Here is a 27,600-nt window from a genome sequence, read left to right on the forward strand (position 1 = left end):
GCAAACAAACACTGCTGATGGGTTACCAGTAGATGGAGGGACAGCCATCAATCACTGGAAAAGGATATCATTTTGGTTGGTTGGCAGGTTTTTGCTTTAGATTTAGTTTTCTTTTGGTTTCACAATAGAGTCTGTCCACGTGTTTTACTTTGCTAGGGCTGCCATAATAAAATGCCACAGAATAGGTGGCTTAAACAACATAAATTTATTTTTCATAGTTCTAGAAGCTGGAAGTCCAAGATCAAGGTGCTAGCAGGGCTGGTTTCCTCTGAGGCCTGTGTCCTTGGTTTGCAGATGGCTACCTTCTTACTGTGTCCTCACATGGCCTTTCCTCTGCGCATGTGCACCCCTGGTGTCTCTTTGTGTGTACAAATTTCCTCTTCTTATAAGGACACTAGTCATACTGGATTAGGGCTCACTTTAAGGGCCTTATTTTAACTTAATTACCTCTTCAAAGGCCCTATCTCCAAATACAGTCACATTCTGAGGTATTGGGGGTTAGGATTTTAACACATTAATTTGGGGGGACACAATTCAGACCATCACACCATTTCTGATTTATTGGAGGACTGTTCTATGATGATGCTTTTTTTATTTCCTTGCACAATTATCAGTATACTGCCTCTCATCTCCACATTCACCTTCCAATCCAAGCTCTGTGACCACGGCATCATGAGCATGATTCCTGTAGGCGTTTCTCCTTTACAGTGTCAAGCTTTCTCAGTAGGGGGCGCTGGAGAGACACTGCAGGAGGAAGAGGGCTTCTACCCGGCTTCCTCCTCCGGCAGCTGCCCCTGCAGCATGGTGCTGGTGGGAGGTCGGTGGGAGGACCACAGTGTGGGTGTGAGACCAGCCAGTGATGCTTCGTCCCAGAACACGCCAGGGATGGGCAATCCTTCAGCCACCTCCCAGCCTGAGCCCAGCATGGTGGTTGCCACCAGTCGCTCCACACCAACTCCAGGCCTCCCGTCCACACTGGTGCCCCCACTGCCTCTGCTTGCCTTCCCCTCTGGAGTTTTGTCTCCTGTGGCCCTCCTGATGCTGCGGTCCTCCCGACATGGACACCACGTGACCTCCTGTCTGCACCAGCGCCCGCAATCCTGCTGCATGCCTGCAGAACCAGCCACCGACGGTGGCCTGCCTGCGCCTTGGAGGGGCTGCTTCCTGCTTTCCCAGTGACTGCAGATCAGCTCTGGCCTGGGCAAACCAGTGACCTTCTCTGACACCAGTGGGATGCACGGGCACCTTCTCCCCTTGGGAGAGAAGTCCCCCTGCCCCAAGGGACTCTCCCTTTCCAAGTTTGTCCTTTCTTGGGTATTCTCTGTCAGTCCTACAGAATCTTCTAGAGTTCATGTACATTTTAGAGTTACTCTTTTATAATGGCTTCATAATTCTTTATATTATATTGTCCTGTTTAAATCACAAGGTGGTTTCTGTCTCCTCACTGGACCCAGATTGACCAGAAATCAACATGTAATTAGCACTTACTGTGGTCCCTGAAGTTTACATATGCTATTTCACTTAATGCACTTAATTTCACTCAATGCGGTGCAGGGTAGTGGATAAAAGCACGGACTCGGGTACCAAGTAGGTGTGTATGACAATTCTAGCTCCACCACTTACCATCTCTGTCATGTTTGGGTAGAGGATGCTGGGATGCACCACCCAGATCTCCCTTCAGGACCCAGGTTCTCATGCATTCAGCCGCCAACAATGTCGGCTGCTAACAGCTCATGGCTCTGTGTTGCCCTGAAATTCATTTTCTACTGAAGGAAGCTACCACGCCCAAAGTGACAACCCCTCTGGGGAGAAATCCACACCAGTGGCTGGTTGATGTGGGGCTACAAACGCCTGGTCTCCCATGCCTTTATTAAGCCCATCTCCATATCAGAGTGTCCTGTGATCTGAGGTTGCCGTTGCAAGCGCATCGAACATCTCCCTCTGTCCAAACCTGTTTCCCTCGCTCCTTCATAGGGATGGTTCCTGCGAGCACTCCCCAGTAAAACTCCTGCATGCACATTTCACAGTCTCTGAGTGTTTTTCAGGAACCCGAATTGAAACAGTAAGTTATTGGACTCCTCTGAACTTCTGTTCTTTCACTTATAAAAGAGAGATGATAATTGCAAATATGTCAGAAATCCCTGTGGGGATTAAATGAGATAATGCACGCAAATTGTGTAGCAAATTACTTGACACACACTGAGCACTCAAAGGAATTCATTTTTAAGATCATTAATAAAATGAACACATGATTATCCCCATTTCATACATGGGGAAACTGAGGTTGGGAAAGTTTAAGTAACTTTCCAAAGTCACATAGTAAAGAACGATGACCTAGGGGGTGGGATAGGGAGGGTGGGAGGGAGGCTCAAGAGGGAGGGGATATGGGGACATGTGTATGCATATGACTGATGCAGTTTGTTGTGCAACAGAAGCTAACACAGTATTGTGAAGAAAAAAAAAAAAGAGTGGAGCTGGGATTTCAGCCTATATATAGTTTTTTTCTGCTACCACTTTATGTTGTCTCTGGTTCTTTGGAGGTAACGTGGAAGTTTTGATAGAAGTTTTGATTAGAATAAAAAGTTTGTGGAGGAAGTTGAGAAGGGCAGGTAGAAGGTTGTCTTGGAGACTTATGGAAAGTGTGTGACCATCAGCTTCAGAGACGCAGAAAGTATACCCAGGGGACAGATCTGTGTAAATGCTTGTAAGGGAATTGTATGAAAGAACGATAGAGCACTGGAATTGAATAAAACACCCCAAGCAATTGTTTGGACTGCCATTCATAATGCAGAAAGGGAAAAGTCGAAGCTACGTTCCTCCCAGAAGTTTTACTGGTTTTCAGAGTTATTTTTAACTACTGGCCAAATTCTTAGAACTGGAGGAAGAAGCTATTTGATGTTTTGTTCTTTACACAATTTGTACAATCCACAGGTGGCTTTACTTTTCCTTTTTCCACTCCGGGATAATGGAAACAGCAATTCTCTTCGTAAAGGATTCTCCTGAGCACCTCTGGTTGAGAGTAGAAGAAATATAAAATGAAAAGAAAAATGAATGAATTCTTGCTGTAGAATTGGGAACCAGCAGGAAACAACAGGCAAAGAGACAACATTTAAAACATCAGTGTGTCAGTTGTCAACATTCACTCCTCTGGGCGTTATTGTCCCCAAGACACTTCCTGTGGGCTGAGATCTCACTATTGGTTTGGGGCAGTGCAAGGCCCAAGAGCGAATCTGTGAAAGCCTCCTGATCTTTCACCTCTGCTTGCTCTGTGCTGGACCCCACAGACCATTTAAAGAAAGCAAACTTCACATAGATGGAGCATGTGGGTGGAAACATCATTAGCTGCCCCAAGACACAGCCTAGAAACAGGAGAGGCTGGACAGTGCAATGGAGTGCAGATGGGCATCCTCCAGCTGGAAGAGAAGGAAATTCTCTCAGGCTGAATCAGCGGGACTTAGAGACTACTAGAGTTCACGTGATGGGTAACAGAAAGGAACTTCTAACCAGGAGCTGTCATGTGCAGCAGGTCACACTTGTCTACAGATGCAGATGGATCAAGGCTCTACAGGTAAAGAATTGGAAGCTTTGGGCAGGGAGAGTAAAAATCCAGTTTTAGAGGGGCTTCCCTGGTGGCGCAGTGGTTGAGAGTCCGCCTGCCAATGCAGGGGACGCGGGTTCGTGCCCCGGTCCGGGAAGATCCCACATGCCGCGGAGCGGCTGGGCCCGTGAGCCATGGCCGCTGAGCCTGCGCGTCCGGAGCCTGTGCTCCGCAACGGGAGAGGTCACAACAGTGAGAGGCCCGCGTACTGAAAAAAAAAAAAAAAAATCCAGTTTTAGAGAACTTTCCACCCAAGGCCACCTTTGGCTAAGGATAAGTGCTAAACTGTCGCCCCATCCTGCTTGCAGATCCAAATTTCAAGATTCTCCCTTCCATCTCTGGCCCTGAGTGGAATAAATCATTTTGAGGAAACAGAATAATCATTTTATGCAAATGACCTGTGTTATAGTGCTAGGAAAGCCAAGAGAAAAAAAACTGAAAAGTATTAGACACGATTAACACATTCAAAATATTCATTAAGGTGGTGAGTTAAGACGTGAGTCTGTAGTTTTCATATATATGGTAGAAAAGGCAGCCAGCCAATGGAAGGAAAAATCTTACGCACAAGAGCAACAAGGTGTGTAATACACTCGTGAATGACAGTAACAAGAGATGCGCCAGATCTTCAGGAAAAAAGAAAAAGGAAAACTTGGTAAGGGCCACATACAGATGAGTAAGAGAAGAGGTTCACCTTGTTCTTTGATGGAAAGACTCTACAATTTATAAGATGTACATTTTCTCTACGTCGATTTATACATACGGTATAATTCCTATCAACAACCCAGCAGAATTTTTCTTGGACTCTGACAAGAGGATCCTAAAATTCATCTAGAAGCCTCATTTTATTTAAAAAAACCCTGGAAAAATCTTTAAAAAAATAAGAATATGGGGAACTTGTTCCATACAATGATACTACAGTATTAACACATGAAGTACCAGGTACAAAAACACAGACAGTTCACGCTGGCTGAGAGAGAGTCAAGAAACAGATTCATGTGTATAGGAGAATTTGACTTACAAAAGATCACAATTCAAATCAACTCTGGCTACCCAGACACAACTATTTTGGGAAGATAATCTGAAAAAAAACGCTTCAATATCCTATAATTTGTATCTCCTTTGAGTGAACAATTTTAATTGCACAGATATATTCAAAGGATACGCATCTTTTTGTTCTTAAAATTTTAAAAAAATCTTAAAACCTGTTAGAGAATTTTAAACTAAAAACTTATGGATGGCACACCTAAAAATGCAATATTATGCAGTCATTAAAATAATATGTTGTTATGTCCAAATAAAATTTTAAAAGCAGTATGCATGGTAGGATCTTGTTTTGGGGTGTGTGTGTGTGTGTGTGTGTGTGTGTGTGTGTGTGTGTGTGTGTCTATTTATTTTAGCAATGTATATATTCTAAGAAAAGAATATGGCAAAGGCTAATAGGACTCATTCTGGGTGGTGGGTAACTAAATTTTATTTTTATACTACTTCTATGGACCTTATGAAGTGCACACAGTGATCATGTGTGGCTCAGGGAACTAAACATTAATAATAAAGGAAGCTCGTGCAGGGGACACTCAAAACCCCTCATTGCTAGAGCAGGTCTGTCTAGTTTGCTGAATCATACAATTAATGACATCACCGTGTGTCCTACTTATCCAGTCATATGACATACATCCTAAGCGGAAGCACTCTCAGGGAGCAGCAGCGTCTGAACCCCGTTTAATTTCCTATTTGTCTCACCTGAAAACTGAGCTTCAACTTCAAAGCCCATTTGTTCAGATTGCCTTATGTTGTTGAGCCAAGGCAGACATCGTGGCATCTTCTTGACCTTTCTTTCTGATTGCAGGCATCAGTCATCTGAACAATGCTTCTGTGCCTCTTAAAATCAGAACAAGAAGAATTGCGCTAATACAAAGACCAACTGGAGCTGGATTCCAGGAAGAAAACAATAAGTGTTTTTATGCCCACAAACATCTATTCTCTCCCTTGCCACTAAACACTATGTAGCCGATACATTTCCTTTTGCTTCAAAAGCCAAGAACTTATATCTGAGTTCAGTGTACATGTATAGACAAGATAAATGATAGACAACTTCTATTTCTGCATTTTTTCATACTTTTAAAATGGGCTTTTTTGCATTTTTTTAAATCTTAAGTTATGTTCTTTCATATTATTTAGTTCCATAAATAGCTTGAAATCCTTTTGGAAGAAAGTTAGATTTGGGAGCCCTGCCCAGGGAGGCTGAGAACAGAAACTGACCTTCAGAGATGTGTATAGTGAGCCTGGCTTGTAAGGAGGCACAGTGACAGTGACAGAGCCAGTGCCCCAAGATCGAAACTCAGTTCCACAGCAGTAGTAGGGGTTGTCCTCCTAGCGGCAACGCTGGCAGGTGCAGTGGGGTCTGTCTGACCTTCTCTCACTTGTAAGGCCATAAAAGGGAGCACTCCTGGCCCTGAAAACTCAGGCCTCAGCCTCCAGGAGCGTTGAAGTCAGAGGATGGGGAGCCTGCAGTGGGTGGAGGCATCTGAGCCAAGGATGGTGTCTCTTCCAGCACATGGAGGGCTGCAGGCACTGACAGCGAGGACCAGTGGTGGTGGCTACGGTTGCAGTGGGGATGTTCACTCCATCACTCAGTGACAGGGAGCCCTTTGTGTTATGAAGTTCCTACTGCTCGCTGCTCAACAGGCCAATAAATTGAGCCACTAGTTGTTGAGACAAGGAATAGCAACTTTATTTGGAAAGCCAGCAGACTGAGAAGATGGTGGACTCATGTCCCAAAGAACCATCTTACCCAAGTTAGAATTCAGGCTTCTTTTCTACTAAAAGAGGAGGGCGTGTGGCTGGTGTATGAATCCTTCTTGGTGTATGAATCCTTTGTTCTTGTAGCTGTCCAGTTTGGTCTTGTCACAATGTTCCTATAAGCCTCCAACAAGACAAATATTATTCTCTGTTCTGCAACTTTTTATCTCTATATGAATGGAAAAGGGTTATACCTTTAAGGATCAGAGCCTTGAGAATGGGGTATCATTGCCTATATTTCAGGCTGTAGGCAACATTCTTTTACAAAGATGCAGAGCCAGCACGACTAAGCACAGGCAACAAGAGTTAGAGCTAAGGAATAGATCCAGTATGGAGTCAAGTTTGTTCTTCTCTGTTACATTTGTTCTTCTCTGTTATATTTGTTCTTATCTGTTACATTCTCTGGCTCCAGGGCTTCTGATCCTTCATCAATGCCCCAGACACTCATGGCCAATCTGCCAATTCATTCAGCCTACTCTGACTCGAGAGCCCCATGCCCCTGTGGTCCAGCCTCCGCCTACCAGGTGCAGAGAGTTATCCAGGGGTGTATGCACAGGTGTCCAAGCGCAGAGATGAACAGCTGGGAACTTGTTGCTGAAACTTGGCCTCTGTTCACCGGTGCCTAATAGAAACATGGAGACAGAGTTTTGGGTGAAGTAGAAAAGATTAGCTCTTATTATTTTGCTGGGCAACGGAGGCCACAGTGGGCTAATGCCCTCAAGACTGTGTCCTGCCCTGGAGGGGGTAGTGAGGAGTCATAGTGTTCAAGGAGCAGGGCATGATCAGCTTGTGGTTGTTCTTATGACTGGTTGGTGGTGAGGTAATGGGGAGTCAGCATCATCAACCTTCTGTTTCCAACCAATCTGGGGTCTATGTTCTTATGGTCAGCAGTTTTCATCTGGTAGGAATGTGTCTCAGGCCTTTATCTCTGTCTTTCAGGGAACTGTGAGTTTGGTTATTCTGCTATGTGGCGGACTTATAGTCTAAATTGTTACCAGTTCCCAGGCCCAACAGCTATTCTTCGTTTTTACATTTTCTCACTTCCCAGTCATTAACTCTTGAGGCAGCCTTTTACTTCAAAAGACAAGGACACAGGGGCTTGTACACGGTTTCTAGTTCTCCTCCCAGGGAAGTCTCACTCTGGTCTTACCTGTCTTTCAATTGGAGGGTTTATCTGTGGCCTGCCTCTCAACCCTCATAATATCTCACACCAGTGCCTGTCACTTAATGCCCAGTGGTGATAGTTGCTGTTCTTGTTTTTTTTCTTTTTCTTTCTTGTATAAATAGTATAAATAATGTTGCCTAATAGTCTATACTGGAAGGGTATCCTGGTCTTAGTTCAAATTTGCCCCTAAAAAACTGGGTGACCTTGGGCAGGACAACAACCTCTTTAGGCCTCAGGAGCTTCCTAAGAAAAGGAAAATAAAAAAGAAAGAAGAAAGAACAATAGATAACATAATGCAGACCACAGAGCACTTTTCCTTAAAGTGGGTCACACAGAACACCAAATCTGTGGGATGTTAGTAAGTGTTATGAGACAAAAATATATCTGTGATCAAATGACCTTGATAAACACTGGATTAAATGAAGCAAAGTGATCTGGCATTGAGACAGAGCCTAAGCAGGAGAGAAGGTGAGAGAGAGAGGTTATCCTGTCTGATGACTCTGCAGTTTCCACTTTTCCGCAAATGCTTATATGGCTTTCAGAGGGTTCTTTGATGGCCCTACATCCTTACAATGGATACCCCTCTTCTCATACCAGCCTGAGTAGTTTTCTGCTCCCTAGGCCCAGACGATCACCAACAAATCCCTTCACCAGGGCTGAAAATGAGGAAAGCCATTCTCTGGCCCATCTCTCTGCCACTGCGTCTCTCTGTGCATCTGCTCCCTTCACTTCTAAACATCCTCTGCTTCTCCATTTCGTAAGTGGCCTTTAATAGCTGACCCATGACCTTTCAGCTCTGGTATCACAGTACTTTCACGAATTGCCAGGAAAGGTCTTGATTGGTCCAGTTCATCTTTCTGAGCTCAGCCACAACTCATGGGCAGCCAACCAATGGACGGGTTACCCTTGAATCAAATCCCATCCCTCGCTCAGCTGGCCCTGTTCAAGGGCCTTCAGGGACATCAGATTCCTTGAGATGGGGACATGAGCAGGTACCTCAAAACCTGCCACTTCAGTCCTTGGGGAGGGGGTGGGGAGGACCTAGAGAACTTGGGCACTCAGGCACCACAACTCATCATATTGTCTTCTTGGTCTGGAATTCCCAAGGTCCATCCCCACACCCATTCTCCCCTTTATATCAGTTACCTATACTTCATAACAAACCACTCCGGAAGTTGGCTCATAAATCTTTAGGTCAGCTGAGCAGTTCTGGCCTGGCCCAGGCTTGGCTGATCTTGGCTCGGCTAGATCAGCAGCTGTGGTCAGCTGGCTGGTCAGCTGGGCCGCTGGTTTAGGATGGCCTCACTCACGGTTTTGCAAGCGATTGGATGTCAGCCATGGTGATGGAGGATCCTGAGCCATGTGTCTCTGATCCTTCAGCAGGCCAGCCTGGATTTGCTCACATGCAAGGGTCCGGAGCGGTCTCTGCCTCACAGATGTCTCTTCTAAGTTCTCTTTTAACCATATTCACTGCTCTTTCTCCCCTGATGCCCAGCCAGCCTGCCCTCCAGCTTAATAGACCTTTCCTTTCTTCTGACCCCCTCACAAATATTGAGCATTTATACCCCTCCCTGGATTGCCAGATTTAGCAAATAAAAATATGACAATGTTAATTTGAATATTGTATAAACAACAACCACTTTTTTTTCTTTTTTAAAGTAGAAGTATGTCCCAAACATAGCATGGGATATACTTAAACTAAAAGATGACTTGTTGAAATTTTTTTTCTTTTTGGTACGTGGGCCTCTCACTGTTGTGGCCTCTTCCATTGCGGAGCACAGGCTCCAGACGCGCAGGCTCAGCGGCCATGGCTCACGGGCCCAGCCGCGCCGCGGCATGTGGGATCTTCCCGGACCGGGGCATGAACCCGCGTCCCCTGCATCGGCAGGTGGACTCTCAACCACAGTGCCACCAGGGAAGCCCCTACTTGTTGAAATTTAAGTTTAATTGGGTGTTCTTATTTTGTCTGTTAACCCTCCCCTCCCACAAGTCCTCCTTGGCCCAGCCTCAAGGGAGAGGAGAGGGTGCTGGGCTGCTTCTAGGATGGGCAATGATCCTCTATAACCAGCAGGGGGCAGGGCTGGTCTTCGATAATAGGGCAGTGGGTACGGGATCAAAATCTTCTCAGTCTCTCTCTCCTTGTAAATGGTGGGTGATAAAATGTAGGCTGAGGGTACCCATTATTTGAGAGATCTCAATTACTTTGAGAATCATTTCCCTCTCAAACATGAAGTCGATCAAGGCATCACCATAGATACACAAGATTCGGTATTGCCTCATTAATCTTACTCTACTTGGTGCTGAAGTCCATGGGCTTCTGGGCCCAGGCTATCCTGATATTATTTAAACATTTAGCAACCTGGATGCTTTATAGGTATTTCAAACTGGTGGCCCACAAGCTGAACTCAGGATTTGGATTTGGGCCTACGTGTGCAGACCCAATCTTATGTCCAGCCCTCTCTCCACATAGGAGAAGGCTCTGCTATGACACTCACTTTGTAACATCTCTGTATAACTACAGCAGTCAGTCCAGGCCAGAGCCCTTCAGGCAGGCTTTCAAGAGGGTCATCCCTTCCTCTAACTTGGGGGCGGGGAGGGCTTTCTTTCTTGAATGGACCCCTCCCCCATCACACTTGCAGCATGAAGCATTGGGGCAAACATATCCCCTCTCGGTCTGCTGTTTGAGTACATTCTCATCCCACACTCCCTCATCCCTCCATCTACCACAGGATTTCTATCTTGAACCGTCTTAATGGTAGGATTCCAGATTTTGGTTTGGGCTTTGGAGGAAACAGTTCTTGTGGGTCTGAGGCAGATGTCACTGGGTCCAGCTCAGCTGACCAGGGTTTTGTGGATGATATTGGTTCAAAGCCATTGCCAACAGTGAAACAAACCTTGGATTTCCATTTGCCTTTTGCATCTTGTTCAAGCATCACTATCAGGAAACTCTTGGAGAGGTGGGGCTGTGAATTGGAGTAGACCATGGGGGTTTCCAGATCCCTGCCCTTTTACAATTTTAATAGCACACTGGTTTCTAACACATTAGTGAACAAAATAAATACAAACCCGCTTCTACAATGTTGAGAGATCCAGAGACGAGGTAACAAGATTTCTCATTACCAAGGGTCTTCTCACACAGTGGAGCTGCCATTGGATATTGCAGATGAGTGTCGGGTGGTGTGGTCAAGGTTCCCTAGAGACAAAAGAATTTGAAAAAGAATAGATACATGTATATGTATAACTGAATCACTTTGTTGTACACCTGAACGAACCATATTATTAATCAACTATATGCCAATATAAAATAAAAAGTTAAAAAAATTTAAAACCAGTAAAAAAAAAGAAAATAAAAAGAAACAAATGCCTAGATGCAGTTGGGTCTATTACATGTTTTATGTACTGGTTCATTGATCTGTCTCTTTTGGCATCAGTGCAATTTTGCTTTAATTAATAAAATAAGATCAAGTTAAAAATCAATCAGTCCATCAGTAAATAGTCTGTATATAATCAGCTACTGTGTTTTTGGCAAATACAGGTTTATTACTATTCTTTTCCATAAAGAATTGCATTTTATTCTTGTTTATTATTACACAGTGGTCTCTTCTAAAAAGAAAAAAAAAGTTTCCCTATAGAGAACCAATAAGAGAGATTATTTCTATGTATGTACGTATGTATGTATCTATCTATCATCTTTGTTTATTGGAATTTGCTCAAGTGACTATGGAGGCTGGCAAGTCCCAAATCTGCAGAGTTGATGTCCTAGCGTGAGGGCCATCAGGCAAGTGAATTCTCCCTTCCTCAGGGGAGGGTCAGTTTTTTGTTCTATTCAGGCCATCAGTGAATTGAATGAGGCCCACTCACATTATGGAGGACAATCTGCTTTACTTAGTTTATTGATTTAAATGTTAATCTCACCCCAAAACCACACAAACACTCAGAATAATGTCTGGACACCAAATGTCTGGGTACTCCATGGACCAGCCAAGTTGACACCTAATATGAGGTTATTACAGTGGGCGTGGAATCGTAGCATGGGCTTCTCTTTGTAGGAATACATCTGGCATCTGATTATGGGAGAGAGTCTAATATCAGACTCATCCTTCCTCAAAAAACTATAAATGCTGAATAAAATAAAAAATATAGATGGTTAAAGGTACTGGAGAACAATGGAGAAGGATGAGATAAGGATGGGGAGAAGATTCCAGAGAGAAAGGAATTGTGTTATAGTGAAGCTAACATTTGCTGCTGCCTTTTCCCTCTGGGACTTTTGCTGATTCGCAATCTGGGGCACAGGACACAGTGGCCTAGAGCCTATAATAGTGTCACTAGGGTGGGGAAACAAAAACGGGAGTTCAGAAGCAACAAGAAGTTAGGACTCGAGGGACCAAGTTCCTAGAGAATAGAGAACCACAAGGAAGTGAATCCAGTGTTCTGCATACAATTTCCCTTCAAAGAATTTTCTGACTCCTGAGTGGTGAATGTATGGGATGAGATGCTGAATAATCATGACAAAGTCACCAGCTAAAATAACACAGATTTTAGTAGGCTCATAGTACTCAGGAAACAAAAATTTGTGCGTGAACCTGTGAAGGGGCCAGGGCTCTGGAAAACAGCCACACTTTCCGTGGATACCTCCTCACTGCTACATTACGGGGGAGGCCAAATAAACCTGACCCCAAAAGAGACTGAAACCCAGTCTGTACTCTATCTGCCTGAGAGAAGAAAATCAAATCTCCTCTTGAGGAAGGAAATAGCCGCAGCTACATAATTTCTGATATACGTTGTTCGGCATCTAATAAAAAATGACCAGGCATAACAAATAACAGGAAAAAATAACTGAAAATGAAAAGCAGAGAATAAACACTCACCGGTATCTAGATATTGGAGTCATCAAACACAGACTTCAACCATGATTATTCTGTATAATAAAATAGATGAAAAGATAGAAAATTTCACAGAGAAGTGGAATCCATAAAAAGAATCAAAACTCTAGTACTAAAAAATTAAAATACCTTCAATTAAGAATAAAATAGAGGTATTTAACAGCAGATCAAACGGAGCAAAAGAGAGCAGAAGTGAGAGATGAGCAAGTAGAAAGTATCCAGATTAAGCCCAGAGAGAAAAAAGAATAGAAAATGCAGGAAAGCACATAGGAGACATATGGGACGTGCCTGGAACATCTAATATATGCATGACTGTGGTCCCAGAAAAAGAAAAAAATGGGAATAGAAGCAATTTTTAAAGAGACAGTCTCTCAGAATTTTTCAAAACAGACATCAAATTGCATTTTCAAGAAGTTATATGAACCCCAAGCCGGATTAATACATGAAAAACTGTACCTAGCGACATCATTTTAAAGCAGGTGAAAGACCAAAAAAAAAAGAGAGAAGAGAGAGAATGTAAAGAAGTCAGAGGGGGAAAAATTCATTACCTTCAAAGGATTATAAAAATTATAGATAACTTTTCAACTAAAAATGTGAAAGTCAAATATAATGGAGTGACATATTTCCAGCACTGAAAGAAAACATCTGCCTACTTAAAGTTCCACACCCAGTAAAATTATCCTTCAAGAATGAAGGCAAAACAAAGGTGTTTTTATCTGAATCTGTCTGGTTCCTTCAACAGGAAAACAGAGGCACTGCAAGTAGTTTTTGTAATAAAGGGTTTTATTATAGGAACTGGGGATCCCATGAGTGTGGGTGGATTGGGGCCGGTATGAAGTTCTGGAAGACTGCAGCTGGGGGAACAGAGAAAGTCACCAACTACTTTAGCCGGAACTACTGGAGTGGACAGGATGGTAAACAAACACTGAAAGCAAAACAAATTAAAGCAAGCTAACAAGGACTTCTGAGAAACAAAGCTGGAGGGCTTGACTTAATATCAAGACTTACAGAGCTGCGATATTTAAGATGGTGTAGCACTGACGCAAGAAAAGACAAAGAGTTCAACAGAAGCGTAAGTAGGAGTCTAGAAAACACCCTCTCCTACTTGGACAACTTTAAAGCTCTCAGCTCTGTTCCTGGCTGGAATGAAGGGAGAACATTTATGCCCATTTTCGTGGACTCTGTGATGCTCATGGAAACTTGAGGTAGGGTGACAGTGGCTTTAATGCTATTTTCCCCACAGGGTCCTGTGTATTCGTGTAGGTTGTACCTGGCCAGGGGCTTAGTTGCATGTTCAAAGCCTATTTACCTCCTTTGACCCAGGGGCAAAAGAAGTGTAGCTGGGACTCTCTGGCATGGCAGAAATGGTTCAAGACCCACAAAGAGAATCACAAGAGCTTTAAAAATATACATTTTAGGTAGCTGTTGACTTACCTTGAAAATGATCAGGTTCTTCATGAACTTAGGTTACCAGGGAGGAAGTGTTGGTGGCAGGGATAGATTGGGAGTTTGGGATTGACATGTATACACTGTTGTACTTAAAATAGATAACCAACAAGGACCTACTGTATAGCACAGGGAACTCTGCTCAGTATTCTTGAATAACCAAAATGGGAAAAGAATTCGAAAAAGAATAGATACATGTATATGTATAGCTGAGTCACTTTGCTGTACACCTGAAACTAACACTACATTTTTAATCAATTATACTCCAATATAAAATGAAAATTAAAAAAAGAAAATGATCGGGTTCTTCTAGATGGTTAAAAGTTCAGTTTGAAGTATAAATACATATGGAATCTCCACTTGGGGAGAAATTTACTCAATTCACAGATGACTGAAAGTGACAGCTTAAGATGGAAAGGAAGAAACAACTCAGTGAATGACACTAACAATAATGTTTCTAGAGAAAACCTGCAGGCTGTCATCCACGTGTGCCTCTACAGTCTCAGCCCTGATCCCTGGGCCAGCGGTTCCCTCTGGGAGCCACAGTGCTGTCACGGTGAATGTCCCTGTCACAGCAAATGTCCCTGCAGCAAGAGCAATCTTGCCCTCCAGATGGAATCTTTCATGCCTGGGCAAAGTCCCTGAAGGCTCGCCATCTACACCTTCGGGTTCTGAGGATGTGCTCCCCATATGGTTTCACTGGGAGGGTTCACATCTGGCACCTGGACCAGTGGCCACCTGGGGGATTTGGACATTCCCTAGAGCTGAGCTATGCTCCGTGAGAATAAAGAACAGCCCTGAGGGCTGGGGCAACCAAAAAAGAATAGGGTGGAGATGAACAAATGTTCATTGAGCACCTATGGTTTACCAGGTGCTTAATGCTTCACATTCGTGACCTCATTTGATTTTCACAATTCTGTAACTTAGGTTTTATGTTTTCCATTCTTCAGAAGAGACTGAGGCACAGCGGGATCAAGCATCATGTCCAAGGTTGGCTGACCAGTGGGAGGTGGCAAGAATTCACTAGTGTCCGGAAGTCTGCCTCAATGCTGGCATCCAAAGCCTCCAACCCTTTACCTCCAAATCCCTCTCCAGCGTGACCTTCCACTGTGACCCTACATGAACTTTCTGTTGCTGCGAAACTGGTTTTCTCTTCTTAGAACATACATTTTTCTTTCTTTGCCCCGGTGGCCTTTGCCCATAGTATGTCTCTTCCACCCTCTCCGGGACTATCTTACCCTCCCTTTATTTAAGGCTTCCCTTGTTTTCAAGACCCAACTCGAGTCTTGCCTCCTTTGGGTGGGCATGGGGGAGTTCTACCACTTGCAATTTTTGGTACAGCTTCTTCCTAGACATGCACCACACACAGCCACCCTCTAGGTCTCGACACTGACTTCATCATGGGGATGTATTGTCACATGTATGGTACATACATGCAGCTAAGATGGCATTTCTGAGTTTCCCCACCACTTCCAGATTGATGCCTTTTTAAGACTGGGGGGCACATTTGTGGGAGTAGGACTTCTGACCTCTAAACAATGCATCATTGCCTCTGAATACTGCCCCCACATTCATCCCACTGACCAAGATTGTGCGTTAAGCCCACTGTCTCACCAGGCCATGTCAACCCTTCCACTTTCTTTGATCTTGGGGTTGTCCTTGGGCGTTTGACTTCCGTTTCTGGATTGGCCCATTATTGCATTGACCTATCCTCACATCCCTTTCTTTTCATAGAACATGTCTTAGAGTCCCTGCCCTGGCTTCAATCCCCTCTCAAGGTGAACTAACTCCTGACATCGAGGCAATGACGTTTCAGGACGACCTCACTTTGCTGCATAGCCAAGATTGGCCACTATGAAGTGAGAGACTCGCTTATTCCTCCTGATATCCTTTGTGCCTTTTCCTAGGACCCAAAAGACACTCAGGAAAGACCAGCAGTGGCAGGAGAAGTGGTGGACGTCTCTGAGGAGACCATAATCGGAGGCTGTTCTCACCTCCAAATTTCTAACCACAGTTGACACTAGATTGGAGGAGATTGTAGAGTGAATGACTGACCGCTGCTCTGCGTGCTCACCCCCCACCCCCGTAAGCATCGCCCCTCACTGTTCACAGAACCCAAGGCCAACTTTATTAGCATTTTTGCACACTGATTAAATGGTCCTCAGAGCAACCCTGAGATGCAGGTTGGCGCTGGCCTTCCTGTTTTTCAGGGAGGTGACAGGACACCTCCTGGCCTCCTACCACCGTCACCCCGCAGCTGGGTTGACGACTTTTCCCAGGAAGAGTAGGCTCTGGGTGGTCACCTCCCAAAACAGCACCAGGAAAGGTCGGTTGAAATGGGCGTGTGGGGCCGACGTTGCGTTCAGAGATTGGGGCTGGGAGAGGAGGCCGGAGGCCACACCTGCCTCTGTTCCCCGCTCACTCACGTCCACTGCCGCCTTGTGTGACACCTAGAAGGAGAGAAGAGGGGCAGAGACAGCATCAGGGCAGGGTGTTTCCAGGGGCTGATGCCACCTCACGCGGCACGAGGGAGATGGAAGCGGAGTCACCCCGTTCAGGTCCCGCCTTCCCAGGCAGCACTCCAACCTTTATTTCATTTCCCGCCCCGTCCCGGTTTCTCCGCCTCCATCATTTCCTGGGGAGTCACCCTGACTGTGCTGTTTGTTCTTTGAAGGGGAGACAGATGGGCCTGAACAGGGCTGAAGGCTACCTGAGCATGCACCAGGCTGCAAAAACCCAACAGCGACTTTTAGGGGCATTTCCCAAGCACCTGGGTGCACGTGGCACAGACCCAAGGACATTTTCTGTCATTTTCTGTTACGAGCTGCATTTGCCCTCTCTTAGCCTCAGTTTTCTCATCTTTAAAATAGCTTGCTCACCTAATTGGCTTTATTTATTTATTTTTTATTGGAGTATAGTTGCTTTACAATATTGTGTTAGTTTATACCATACAACAAAGTGAATCAGCCATATGTATACATATATCCCAATTAGATTAGGAGCTCCAAAAAAAAAGCACTCGCATTTTAGAGATATGATGAAAGGTGCTCCCAGCTGAAAAAAGATTTGCAGTTTAGAATGTTGCAATTGATGGATCAAGGTCCTGATTTGATAGGGCAAGTATGATTATAAATTAAAGAAACTTTTTAAAAATGGTTCTGAAGAACCTAGGGGCAGGACAGGAATAAAGACGCAGACGTAGAGAATGGACTTGAGGACACGGGGAGGGGGAAGGGTAAGCTGAGACGAAGTGAGAGAGTGGCATGGACATATATACACTACCAAATGTAAAACAGATAGCTAGTGGGAAGCAGCCGCATAGCACAGGGAGATCACCTTGGTGCTTTGTGACCACCTAGAGGGGTGGGATAGGGAGGGTGGGAGGGAGGGAGACGCAAGAGGGAGGAGATATGGGGCCATGTGTATATGTATAGCTGATTCACTTTGTTACACAGCAGAAAGTAACACACCATTGTAAAGCAGTTATACTCCAATAAATATGTTAAAATATAAAATTTAAAAAAAAGAAATTTTTTTTAAAAAACATGAAAAGAAAAATGGATTGCTCAGCCTGAATCAATGGTTTTCAAAATAAGCTCAGTGAAACCAGGTTGTGTGATGTGCCGAACCCTCCACTGGGCTCCATGAAAAGAATTCTGTTTTTTTAAAACCTCATTTTCACACAACTCCTTAGGAAGAATTCTGAGGCTTTAACTAAAAAAAGTTGAAAAACATTGGTGTTCACAGTCTCTTTCATTTCCATAAAGGTCTGTGAAGAGATAAATCTAACATCTGAGGTCACTGTGGAAGAAATTCTGTAAAAAACTAAACTATTTCTTTTCCTTTTTGTTTACCTTCTCCACAGAGGGTGCACATGCGCATACACACACACACACACGCGCACACACACACACACACACACACACACACACAAGACCACATCCCTGTTCCTTGGTTTCACATTCCAAATCTCAGCTGGTCTTTCCCAAATAAAAGAGAGTAAACTTTCCTTATGAAATTTCTAATAAAGACCCAACTGATAATGACTCTATCTTAGGAAGATGATGGAAGAACAGAGAAGTGTCTTTTATTGCCTTCCCTCCTGTGGAAAATTGCATTATTATTCTCAAGTATGAACTCTCCCTTCCTGTAGGATCTCATCAGCCCTCGCCCATGCCTTGTGGCTTACAGTACCTCCTGCAGGAGAACATGAGCCCACCCCATTGACGGTGGTCTTGACTGTGGGACTTGCTTTAGCCAATGACTTGTGAGTGGCCTTGACAGAGACCACACGTAAGGAGAAGTGTTAAGAGATATAGCACATTATCTCTGCTTTTTTCCCACTGCTATAAGAATGGTATGTCCCAAATAGGAGCTTCTCCTTTGACCTACATTCTAGAAGGAAGAAAACATGAGAAGTAGATCTGTAGCCAGATGGTAGTGACACACCTCTGACATGTCATATGGCCAGGTAATAAATCTCTGTGATGATAAGGCACTGAGATTTGGGGATCATTTGTTATTGCAGCAAAACTGATGGATATACTTTCTGTTCATGCCCACTACTCTCTACAGCTATAACAAAGGCAGATAGAGTCTCACTACCTGCCCTCGGAGGAAGTTTAAGGGATAAAAACAAAGCTAGTCCCACACCTGGGGAAACTCTGGCTCTGTGGATGACCCTGAATGTGTGTCTACTCTATTCAAGACTCCATCCTTGCTTTGAAGAATATAAAGGTCTAGAAGAAGAGGGTGGGGATGGAAAGGGAGATGCTTATGAAAAGAAGCCTTAAAGATTGTGATATTAAAAAGCCAGAATAGAAAAAAGGGGGAACTTGACTTTCAAATGCACCTCATGTCAGAGGAGAAAAGACACCCCACCTCTGCCAACACACATCCACACTCACCACCTTACCCTGGAGATAGTTCTGTTGAGCTGCCCAGTGATTCCTGAGAAGTCAGCTTCTAAGTTGAATAAGCTGGTGAGACCAATATGGGGGAGTATCTCTTCCAGGTTATATGTTCCAGAAATGGAAAACCTTGGCAAATGCAAATCCAACAGGCTGGGGAGAGAATCAGACGGAGAAGCACTGCTGTCTCGTTATCTGTGCTGCTTTTGACATGTCTGGGGGCAGCCTGAGCTTTGGGAAGGAGATGTGCTTCTCAGAGTGTGGGAACCAGTCTTCTCATGACACTACCTGCTATGCCAGGACATTCCACAACCCAGAGCTTCCTTCTCTTCAGACCTCACAGAGAGTCTGTGTCTGGATCTGAGAAGACTCCTGGCATAGCCATAGATCTTCATCTTTGTCACATTTCTGGAGGGCTTTCTAGGTGCCAGACATTGGATTACAAGGCTTCACTGATGGAAGCCATGTAATAACCATGGAAGTTAAGTATGGTTAACATTATCCCACCTCCATATCCAATTCATCAGCAAGCTCTGTTGGCTCAGATTCTGAACTATATCCTAAATCCATCTACTGGCAACCCCCTAATAGAAAGTACACCATCTCTCACCTGTCTGAGCTTCACGGCCTGTTGAAGAGCTGATGAGAGATCATGCATGTACAGTGTGGGCACAAATCAATAGACTAACTCTCCCTCCTGTTATTGTCATGCCTTTGCCATCAGATTGCCATATTCCTTGTGCTACATTCACAAGTTTCTTGTGACCCATAGAAAAGCTGTCCCTTTCTTCCTGGGATTATTCTCCTCTGGAATTATTGTCTGACAGTTGCCATGACACCCGCAAGCTTGCTTATTTAATAGCCAGCTTGGAAACTCCTGCCTCGAATGAATTCAGATTAGAGATGCTAACTCAGGTTAGAGCATCTTTACCGGTTTAACTCCTGGGCCAATATGAGGGTCCTGATGTCTAACTGAAATGGGAGGTAGTTGGAAGTCAGGGATTGAATGGCGAAAAAAAGGAAACAAATGTGGACAACAGAAAACAGGGCTTACTTGACATAATTTTTTCACAGGTAGAACTTGGAGAGTAGGCCCTACCATGGAGGGGGCTTTGAGTACAGTCTAGCTGAGGGGTGTCTGTTAGAGAGCCCAACGCAGAGTAGGTGTTCAATCAGTGTAAATGAAGAAATGGAGTTACCAGGAAGCATGATTCCTCTGAAAAAACTCATCTTTCTCACAGATGAATGGAGGGAAACCTGGCAGCCTGAATTTTCCATGTCTGAAAGCCCATTCAAATGCTGCCATGATATTGTAACTCTCGGGCTCAAGAAATGGTATCAGGGAGCATCTGAGGTTTAGAAAAATAACTTGGATTGGCTTTGATTTTTGAAGGTCTAAGTGGGAGGTCAAAAGAGACCCTTCCTAAGGGAAAACCTACTGGTCTAGAAGATCCTATAGTATTTCCTCCTGTGATGGGGGAAGGGGCAGGTTCGCTCCAAGGGAGCTTAGGAATATGGGGCTGGAATCAGAAACTGACCAGAGCTATGTAGATTCACAGACAACAGGAATAATACTTTAAATCCTGGCTTCTGTTCTTGACCTGTATCTCTTTTATTTGGTACTTGAATCTCTACCCCCAAACAAAACACCCTTTCTCTATCCTTGATACCTCAATGTCACTGGGGTGCTGAGAGAAGGCTCCCGTGGACATGCAGGTGACTGATGCCTACCAGTTGGTGATGGTGGATTAAAGACAGCCATCAAGATGTTTAGTCTATATGCCCCCCGTCCCTTGAATCTGGTGGGTTCTGTGAATGATCTGATCAATAGAATATGGCAGAAATGACACTGGTAAATTTCTGAGCCCAGGCCTTAAGAGAGTGGGAGCCTTCACTTCCTGCCTTTTAGAACGCTCCTTCTTGGGGCCCTGAACTGTCATATAACAATATCAACTGTGCTGAGCTGCTGTGCAGAAGCCCAAGCTAGCCTCATGGACATGCTGCATGGAGAGAGAGAGAGGTGCCTGCTCGGCCCTTAGCCCAGCCAGCCGGCCAGCCCAGCCTCCAGACATCTGAGTGGAGGAGTCTTCAATATTCCCCCCCTGGCCACCATCTGACTCCATCCTTGAGAGACCCAAGTGAGAACCACCCAGCTGAGCCCAGTCCACCACAGAACTGAGAGAGATACCAGATGGGTTTTTTTTCAAGCCATTCCATTTTGGGGTGGTTTGTTATCCAACAAGAGGTAATTAGAACTTGAGGCCAGATTTTATCCCAGAGTGCCCCATAAAGGAAGATACACTTCAAGAATGGGTAGCTGGAGTATGGGGTCTAGGGAAATCAGAAAAGGCTAAAACCACTGTGAGAAAAACCACAAACCAAAAAGCAAGTGAGATGGAAGGGGGTATGTAGAGATTCCCCCAAACTGGCAATTGGCATTTTGATTTTTACAATGTTTTTCTTGGTATTTAATTTTTTAAAGAAATGTTTTAATTAAAACAGAGGCACTCTTAAGAAATACCCACTGTTCTGTGGGGGTCATAATTATTCTTAATAATTGTCCTTGATCTGATTTGTTGCCTACACTTAACTACCTTCTGGTAGTAAATTATTATTTGGAGAAAAAGAGAAGAGCAAAGGTAGAAAGATGTCTGGGAGGGGATAAGAATGATTAATGCCTGGTGAGCACTTCTTCTGCACCAGGTACCAATTTCATATTCTATACATATTAACTCGATTAATCCTCCAACCAACCAATGTGGTGGTTATCATGGCCCCATTTTACATGTGAGGAAATTCAAGGCCCGAAGAGCAAGAATTGCCCAAGACCACGCAGTTGGTTAGCTGGTAGGGCAGTGAGCCAAGCCAGGACTTAGGGTCTTGCAACTGGAGCTGATCAAGGCCTGCTCGAGTTCTTGAACAAAGTCCTTGCACTCTGGCACTTACCTGGGGAGGAGCAGTTGCTCCCATTTCCTCAGGGTCTCTGGCTGCAGGGCAGCCTCTACCTGAGCCATCTTTCCCGGGTCAGGGAGGATCAGCAGGGCCAGGGCGTTTCCACTGTATTCCATCTGGAGGACGGTGCAGGCCACCTCCTGGTCGTAGAGGAACCTGTGCATTTCCTTTTGGTGCATCATGGGGATGCTGAGAGAGGTCCTCTCATCCACAAAGAAGCTCTCTTGCTTCGGGGTCTGGTAGCGATTCAAAGGATGCTTCCACTTGGCTTGGAACACAAAACCCACGAAACCATGAGAACACACTCTAGGAGAGCAAGTCTAGGCAGACATGCACTAAGCCACACTGGTTAGAGATGCACAATCTGTCACAATCTTGTCCCCGTGTGTAGTATCTCGTCTCTTTCTACTTATCATCTCCACTGACAACCACCTCCTGACAGCACCGATCTTGGTGACAGGGAGAGGGGGCTGGTTCATCCTGTCCCTCACGCCCACTTCCAAGTGACCAAGTACTGCTGATTCTGCCTCCAAAGCCACACCTTGATTTGAGACCACCGTCTTACTTTGAACCATCTCACTAAGCTAACTTGTCTCTGTTCTTCCACCCTTATTCTCATTTCCCAAATTGTAGCCAGACTGAACTTTCTACAACAGGTATGTCACTGCACTGCTTTGAACGTTTTGGTGATTTGGGGATCCTAAGATAAAGTCTAGGGTTCTCAACACAGCCCCTGATTACTTTTTTTATTACAACTCTCAGCACTCCCACCTAGGCATTCCACTATTGTGTTCTATGCTCCAGTCCAACGAAATTTGTTTCTTGAAAGTCAATGGTAGCTCTTTTCCTTGGACCTTTCCTCACCTTTGGAGAATCAAAGATGATTCAGACTCAGACCGTAATGGTTGAACCCATGGATGTGAGGGATACACACCAACCCTAGGATAGCAATAGCCTCCGGGGAGGGATGAAAGGAGGAAAATGGGACCAAGGGATGATTAAAAAGGAATTGAACTGTATCTGCAATATTACATTTTTTTAAAAAAATTAAAATCTGAAGTAAATAGTAAAAATGTTAATATTTGCTAATTCTTGGTGGCAGGGAGTGCACGGTGGATTCGATGTCATTCTCTGCATATCTCTATAGGTTTGAAATAGGCAATAATATAAAAAATAAAATATTTCTCTAAAAAATGAAGTATTAATAGAAAAGTGAGATTGAGTGTCAGTGGTATTAAAAATCAGGATAAAACTAGAATAGGAAAAACATGGCAAGAGAAATCAAATATTGATAAATTAAGAAGTAGCCCTATAAGAACATTATTTAAATATACAGAGGCAACTTTCAGAAGAAACAGCTACAGGCTTCTAGATAGGTGCCTTTTAGGGGCAGGGCTGGGGATGGAGGAGCCGGAGGTAGCCCTCACCTTTGAAGAACATGTAATTCAAGAGAACCATGAGCGTGTCTTGGGTGAGCTCCTCCAGGAAGTCCACGACCTGCCCATACGTTTGCTTCTTCACGAAGTCATTTATCTGCCTCCTAGTTGTATTAGAGTCCGTGAAATTGACAGAAAAAGCGAAAGCCCGGTACAGCTCCCTGATGTTGCCCAAAAAGTGCTGCTGAGGCTTCAGCTGCTTGTCCAGGAACAGGGAGTTGCCTACTTTCAGTTCAAGTTTGGGGCTGGGCAGGTCAAGGGTGTGGATGAGGCTCTGGAAGCCCCGGTGGATGTCAGCTTCTGGGATCTCCGTGAGGTTGAAGCCGAGACCTTCCAGGATCTGAGCTGGAGTGTCAGCTTGCGCCCCCAGAGAGAGCAGGGCCAGGGTGCTGGAGATGCTCACCGGGGAGAAGAAGATGTTTCCTGAGGTTTCTGCTGCCAGCTGCTTATATAGACGCAAAGCGAAGTTGGTAATGGTGGGTGTGATTTTGCGGTAGGCCGGGAGGGCTTCCGAGAGCTGGCCACGGGGAGCTTCAGGCACCCCCAGGCTCTTATCTCCGTGGGCAGGAAAGGGTTGCCAGTAGACAGAGGCCAGGATCCCCGCTCCCAGCAGCCACTGCCACGCTGGCCCCATCCTCTAAAAACAAGATGGTGAACACATCATTCTCCTTCATAAATAGCTTCACAGTGCTTCACATTTACATTCATCAGGGAATTTACATTTACATTTACATTCGGCAAACCTCCCATCCAAACTGGATCCCATAGAGGTGTCAGGCGGGGTATTGTAGAGCAGGGGTCCCCAACCCCTGGGCCGCACAGCAAGAGGGGAGCGGCGGACAAGCAAGCAAAGCTTCATCTGCCACTCCCCATTGCCTGCGTTACCGCCTGGACCAACGCTCCACAAACTCCGTCCATGGAAAAATTGTCTTCCATGAAACCGGTACCTGGTGCCAAAAAGTTTGGGGACCGCTGCTACGGAGGGTGAGGCGGTGATGAGCCAGCGGGCTCCAGATGCTTTCCCCCAGGCTAGAGTCAGAGCAGCAGCCTCTTGTCTGCTTTACATATTGATTTGCCTGTAAGATTTTGCTGAGAAAAGGACTCTGGTCTATTAAAAATAGAACTTCTGTGGTCTTTTCTGCCTGCATTCCTCCCTGCATCTATCCTTCCTCCCTCTCTTCCTTCCTTCCTTCCTTCCTTCTTTTTCTTTTATCTTTCTCCTTTCCAGTCATTCTTTCAATCACTCGTTAACTTTCAAAGACTGGGGCAACCCTCAATACTATGGAACGAATGGTCAGGACACTGTGACACAAGTGATGTTGGGCTTCCCCTGCACCTAGGTGTTGCCAGTAACTAGAATCTTGCTGACTGGAGGGGAGAGGATGATGTGTGGAACTCCTGGGCCAGGCTTTCCCAGAAAGAGGAGTGCCCTCTACTTTTCTGGTCTCCATTTGCTGGAGTGTGGATGCGACGATCAGCCCTGGGGACCTTGCGGGTGGGCGCAGCTCATGAGGAATGAGGGGTGGCAAAGCTGCAGGATGGATGGAGCCTGAGGGTGGGGAAGAGACAAGAAAGATCTACTCTGTCTCCATCAAACCTGCTATTTCGAGTACCTCTTGTCACACGCAAGGGCTGAAACCTGTATCTTAGTTGATGGAGAATTTAAGGAAAGATATCTGTTAAATTGTAACCCCCATCCCACAAATTCATATGTTGAAGTCCTAATCCCCAGCATGTCAGAGTGTGATCTTGTTTGGAAATAGTGTCATTGAGATGTAACTAGTTAATATGAGGTTAATATGGGCCCTAATCTAATATGACTGGTGTTTTTATAAAAAGGGGAAATTGGACACAGACATACACACAAGGAGAAGGAGATGTAAACATGACGGCAGAAATCAATCAGGGTGATGCTCTACAAGCCACGGGACACCAAAGATTGCCAGCAAACCCCCAGCAGCAAAGAGAGAGGCCTGGAACAGACTGTCCCTCAGAACCTCAGAAGGAACCAGCCCTGCCAACGCCTTGATCTTGGACATCTAGTCCTCAGAGCTGTGAGAATCCGTTCCTGTTGTTTCAGCTGGGTGGAAGTTTGTTCTGGCAGCCCTAGGAAACAAATGCAGTAACTCCTGTGCTTTAAGTTATAAAATGTGCCACAAGAGCCTTCGTGTCACCCGAGGGGTTCAAAGTGCTTCAGGGTTGGGAGCGAAGCTCCAGCTCAAGGTGAAGCTGCAGTGTAGACAATGTGCTTGTCACACACACATCCCCACGTGCACACACTCGGACCCCCCCATCCCCCGCCTTGCTGTCCTCCGTAAGGAGTCTCGTCCCCTCGCTCCCTTCAAAACTGACCCTTCTGTTGTCCCATTGCCACAGCGGCTGCCCACAGCTAATCACCCCATCCTTGTTGCTCATCTGTCCTGATAAATTTTGTGTCTTAATCAGCACCTTTAATACCTTTTGCCCAAACCAATGATCTCTGGGTCGCTTACATATTTTTGTAGATGATTTATAGCGCCTGGTGCTCTAAATACCCAACCAAACCTCCAAGGCCAGTTGTCAGGAGGGACGAATCTAGCCGCGTTATCGATTACGTTGAAACACATTTGCTGGTCAAAGTACTGCAGGCAGTTTCCCAATGCCACGTCCTACCCCCTCCAGCACAGCTTGCTGTAGGCCCGCTTAATTTCTGTTCATATTGGGAAGCAGAACAACTTAAAAATTGGTCTGCTCCTGGGGAAAATTAGAAGTACAGCTGTAATAAAACTATTTCCAGTTTATTCTTCTTACCCCAATGAACTCACCACCATTTTCTACTTACTGAACCCCCAGGATACCCAAATTTGCAGAGGATCTATTTCCCAGAGGACTGAATTGTAAGTCAGGGGGTCCGGGTTTGAATCAAGGCTCTGCAGTTAAATCACTGGGTGATACAATGTAGAGGAAGCTCTCTGAACTGCAGTGTGTTATTTGTAAAATGCAAATGACAATGCCTACCTCCTGGGGGTGGGGTTGCTTGTGGATTATAAGACGTGATATGTATATAGCACGTAGCACATAGGAAGTACGCAGTGTTAATTTTCACTCCTTTCTACTGAGGCTGGATATAGTTACACCCAATTTATTCCTTTATTCCTTTTCCAGAAAGATCCCAGAGGAAAATTAAGAACTCCATAATTAATTATAATATCCCTATTTATTATTTCTTTTATGGTAGGGATATTAGCTATATTGTATCATTGGTTCCCGGACAGATTTGTTCTTAAATGCAGGGGGAGGGATGTGTGTGAAGCGGGGATAGTATTTGGATCATCTCAAAGTCTGGAGAAGGAGGTGCTATTATTGGAGTTTAATGGGAGAGAGAAAACTCTCGAAATGCTAGAATAGTCACAGCCAAAGAAGAAGGGTCCGTCCCAAATGCCAACAGTGCCCCAGTGGAGAAAAACTTGCTTAATTTCTTTAAATTGAATCCTTACGAGAACCTTAAGACCTTGGTAATATTATCCCTGGAGAGAAACACCTATTAAGGAGAGAAACACTTATTAAGTGGCAGGGGCATGATTCAAATTCCAGACCAGGCCCCTGCATCATCACCCTTTCATATAATAGAGTTTCCAGTAAAGTTGCTGAAACAACTTTATCATTTTGTTTTGGGTTGTATTGTTCCGTTTTCTTGTCTAACTTTTTGAGGAATACTGGGAATTTCTCAAAAAATTTAAAGGCCAAGCTATCCATAAAATGTTATTTAAAACCTGAAGTTCCTACTTCAAGCCTTAGAAGGAGTACATCATCACTTTTTTCCTTTAGGGGACTCAGTTCTCCCATTTATTCTGCCAAAGTGAGAGAGAGAGAGAGAGAGAGAGAGAGAGAGAGAGAGAGCTGCCACCCCGGCCTGCATTTCAGACACAAGCGTGGTACTCACAGCAAGGTCCCTGGGCTGGGGGCCCTGGGTCTTCAGCGCTGCATCACCTCCTACCCACAGGAAAATAGTGTTTGAAGGTCATGGCAGCCTAGTCAATATTTGTCAGGTCAATTCCTGGAACCGGTATGAAAACAGGAAGTGACCTTTTCTTCAAAGTTTCTGCCCTGCCAGCCTGTCCTACAAAGCGAATTGTGACTCTGGACCCAGCTTGGTTTGAGGACGTTCTCATGTTGGAGGTGGCAGCAGGGGGTCGTGATGCGGAGGCTGCTGATGCATTACCTGTGTTTGGTGTATTCCAGGCAGTTTTCTTTATGAACCACTCTCACAATAGTAATGTGAAACGTTAACTATACCTACAGTGGTGATCATTTCACAGTATCTGGAAGTCAAACCATCGTGCTGTACACCTTTAACTTATACAGTGATGGATGTCAATTATTTCTCAGTAAAACTGGGACCATTAAAGAACGCGAGAGGCATGATTCTCTC

General features: G+C 44.8%; 1 protein-coding gene and 1 long non-coding RNA gene across 2 annotated transcripts; both read right to left on the reverse strand.

Moving 5' to 3' along the window:
* Nucleotides 1-5,347: 5,347 nt before the first annotated feature.
* Nucleotides 5,348-12,688, reverse strand: LOC132596784 (uncharacterized). The gene is made up of 5 exons (XR_009562788.1): nucleotides 12,575-12,688; nucleotides 12,431-12,480; nucleotides 10,629-10,755; nucleotides 6,919-7,019; nucleotides 5,348-5,476 (listed from the first exon to the last, which is right to left on the reverse strand). It is a non-coding gene; the product is annotated as an uncharacterized lncRNA (long non-coding RNA).
* A 3,449-nt stretch (nucleotides 12,689-16,137) lies between these two features.
* SERPINA11 (serpin family A member 11) lies at nucleotides 16,138-27,153 on the reverse strand. The gene is made up of 5 exons (XM_030883126.2): nucleotides 27,112-27,153; nucleotides 23,181-23,826; nucleotides 21,748-22,021; nucleotides 18,807-18,954; nucleotides 16,138-16,341 (listed from the first exon to the last, which is right to left on the reverse strand). The coding sequence occupies exons 2-5, from the start codon at nucleotides 23,821-23,823 to the stop codon at nucleotides 16,138-16,140; spliced, it is 1,269 nt and encodes a 422-aa protein (XP_030738986.1). The 5' UTR covers nucleotides 23,824-23,826; nucleotides 27,112-27,153.
* Nucleotides 27,154-27,600: the final 447 nt, after the last annotated feature.

This window comes from Globicephala melas, chromosome 2 (genome assembly GCF_963455315.2).
Source record: "Globicephala melas chromosome 2, mGloMel1.2, whole genome shotgun sequence".
Lineage (NCBI taxonomy): Eukaryota > Metazoa > Chordata > Mammalia > Artiodactyla > Delphinidae > Globicephala > Globicephala melas.

Coding starts and splice junctions, on each gene's coding strand:
- SERPINA11 (XM_030883126.2), bottom strand. CDS start 23,823: ATGGGGCCAGCGTGGCAGTGGCTGCTGGGAGCGGGGATCCTGGCCTCT. Junction 22,022..23,180: donor GAATTACATGTTCTTCAAAG/GTGAGGGCTACC, acceptor TTGTGTTCCAAG/CCAAGTGGAAGCATCCTTTG. Junction 16,342..18,806: donor TCAACAGAACTATCTCCAGG/GTAAGGTGGTGA, acceptor CTCTCCTTCTAG/GTGTCACACAAGGCGGCAGT.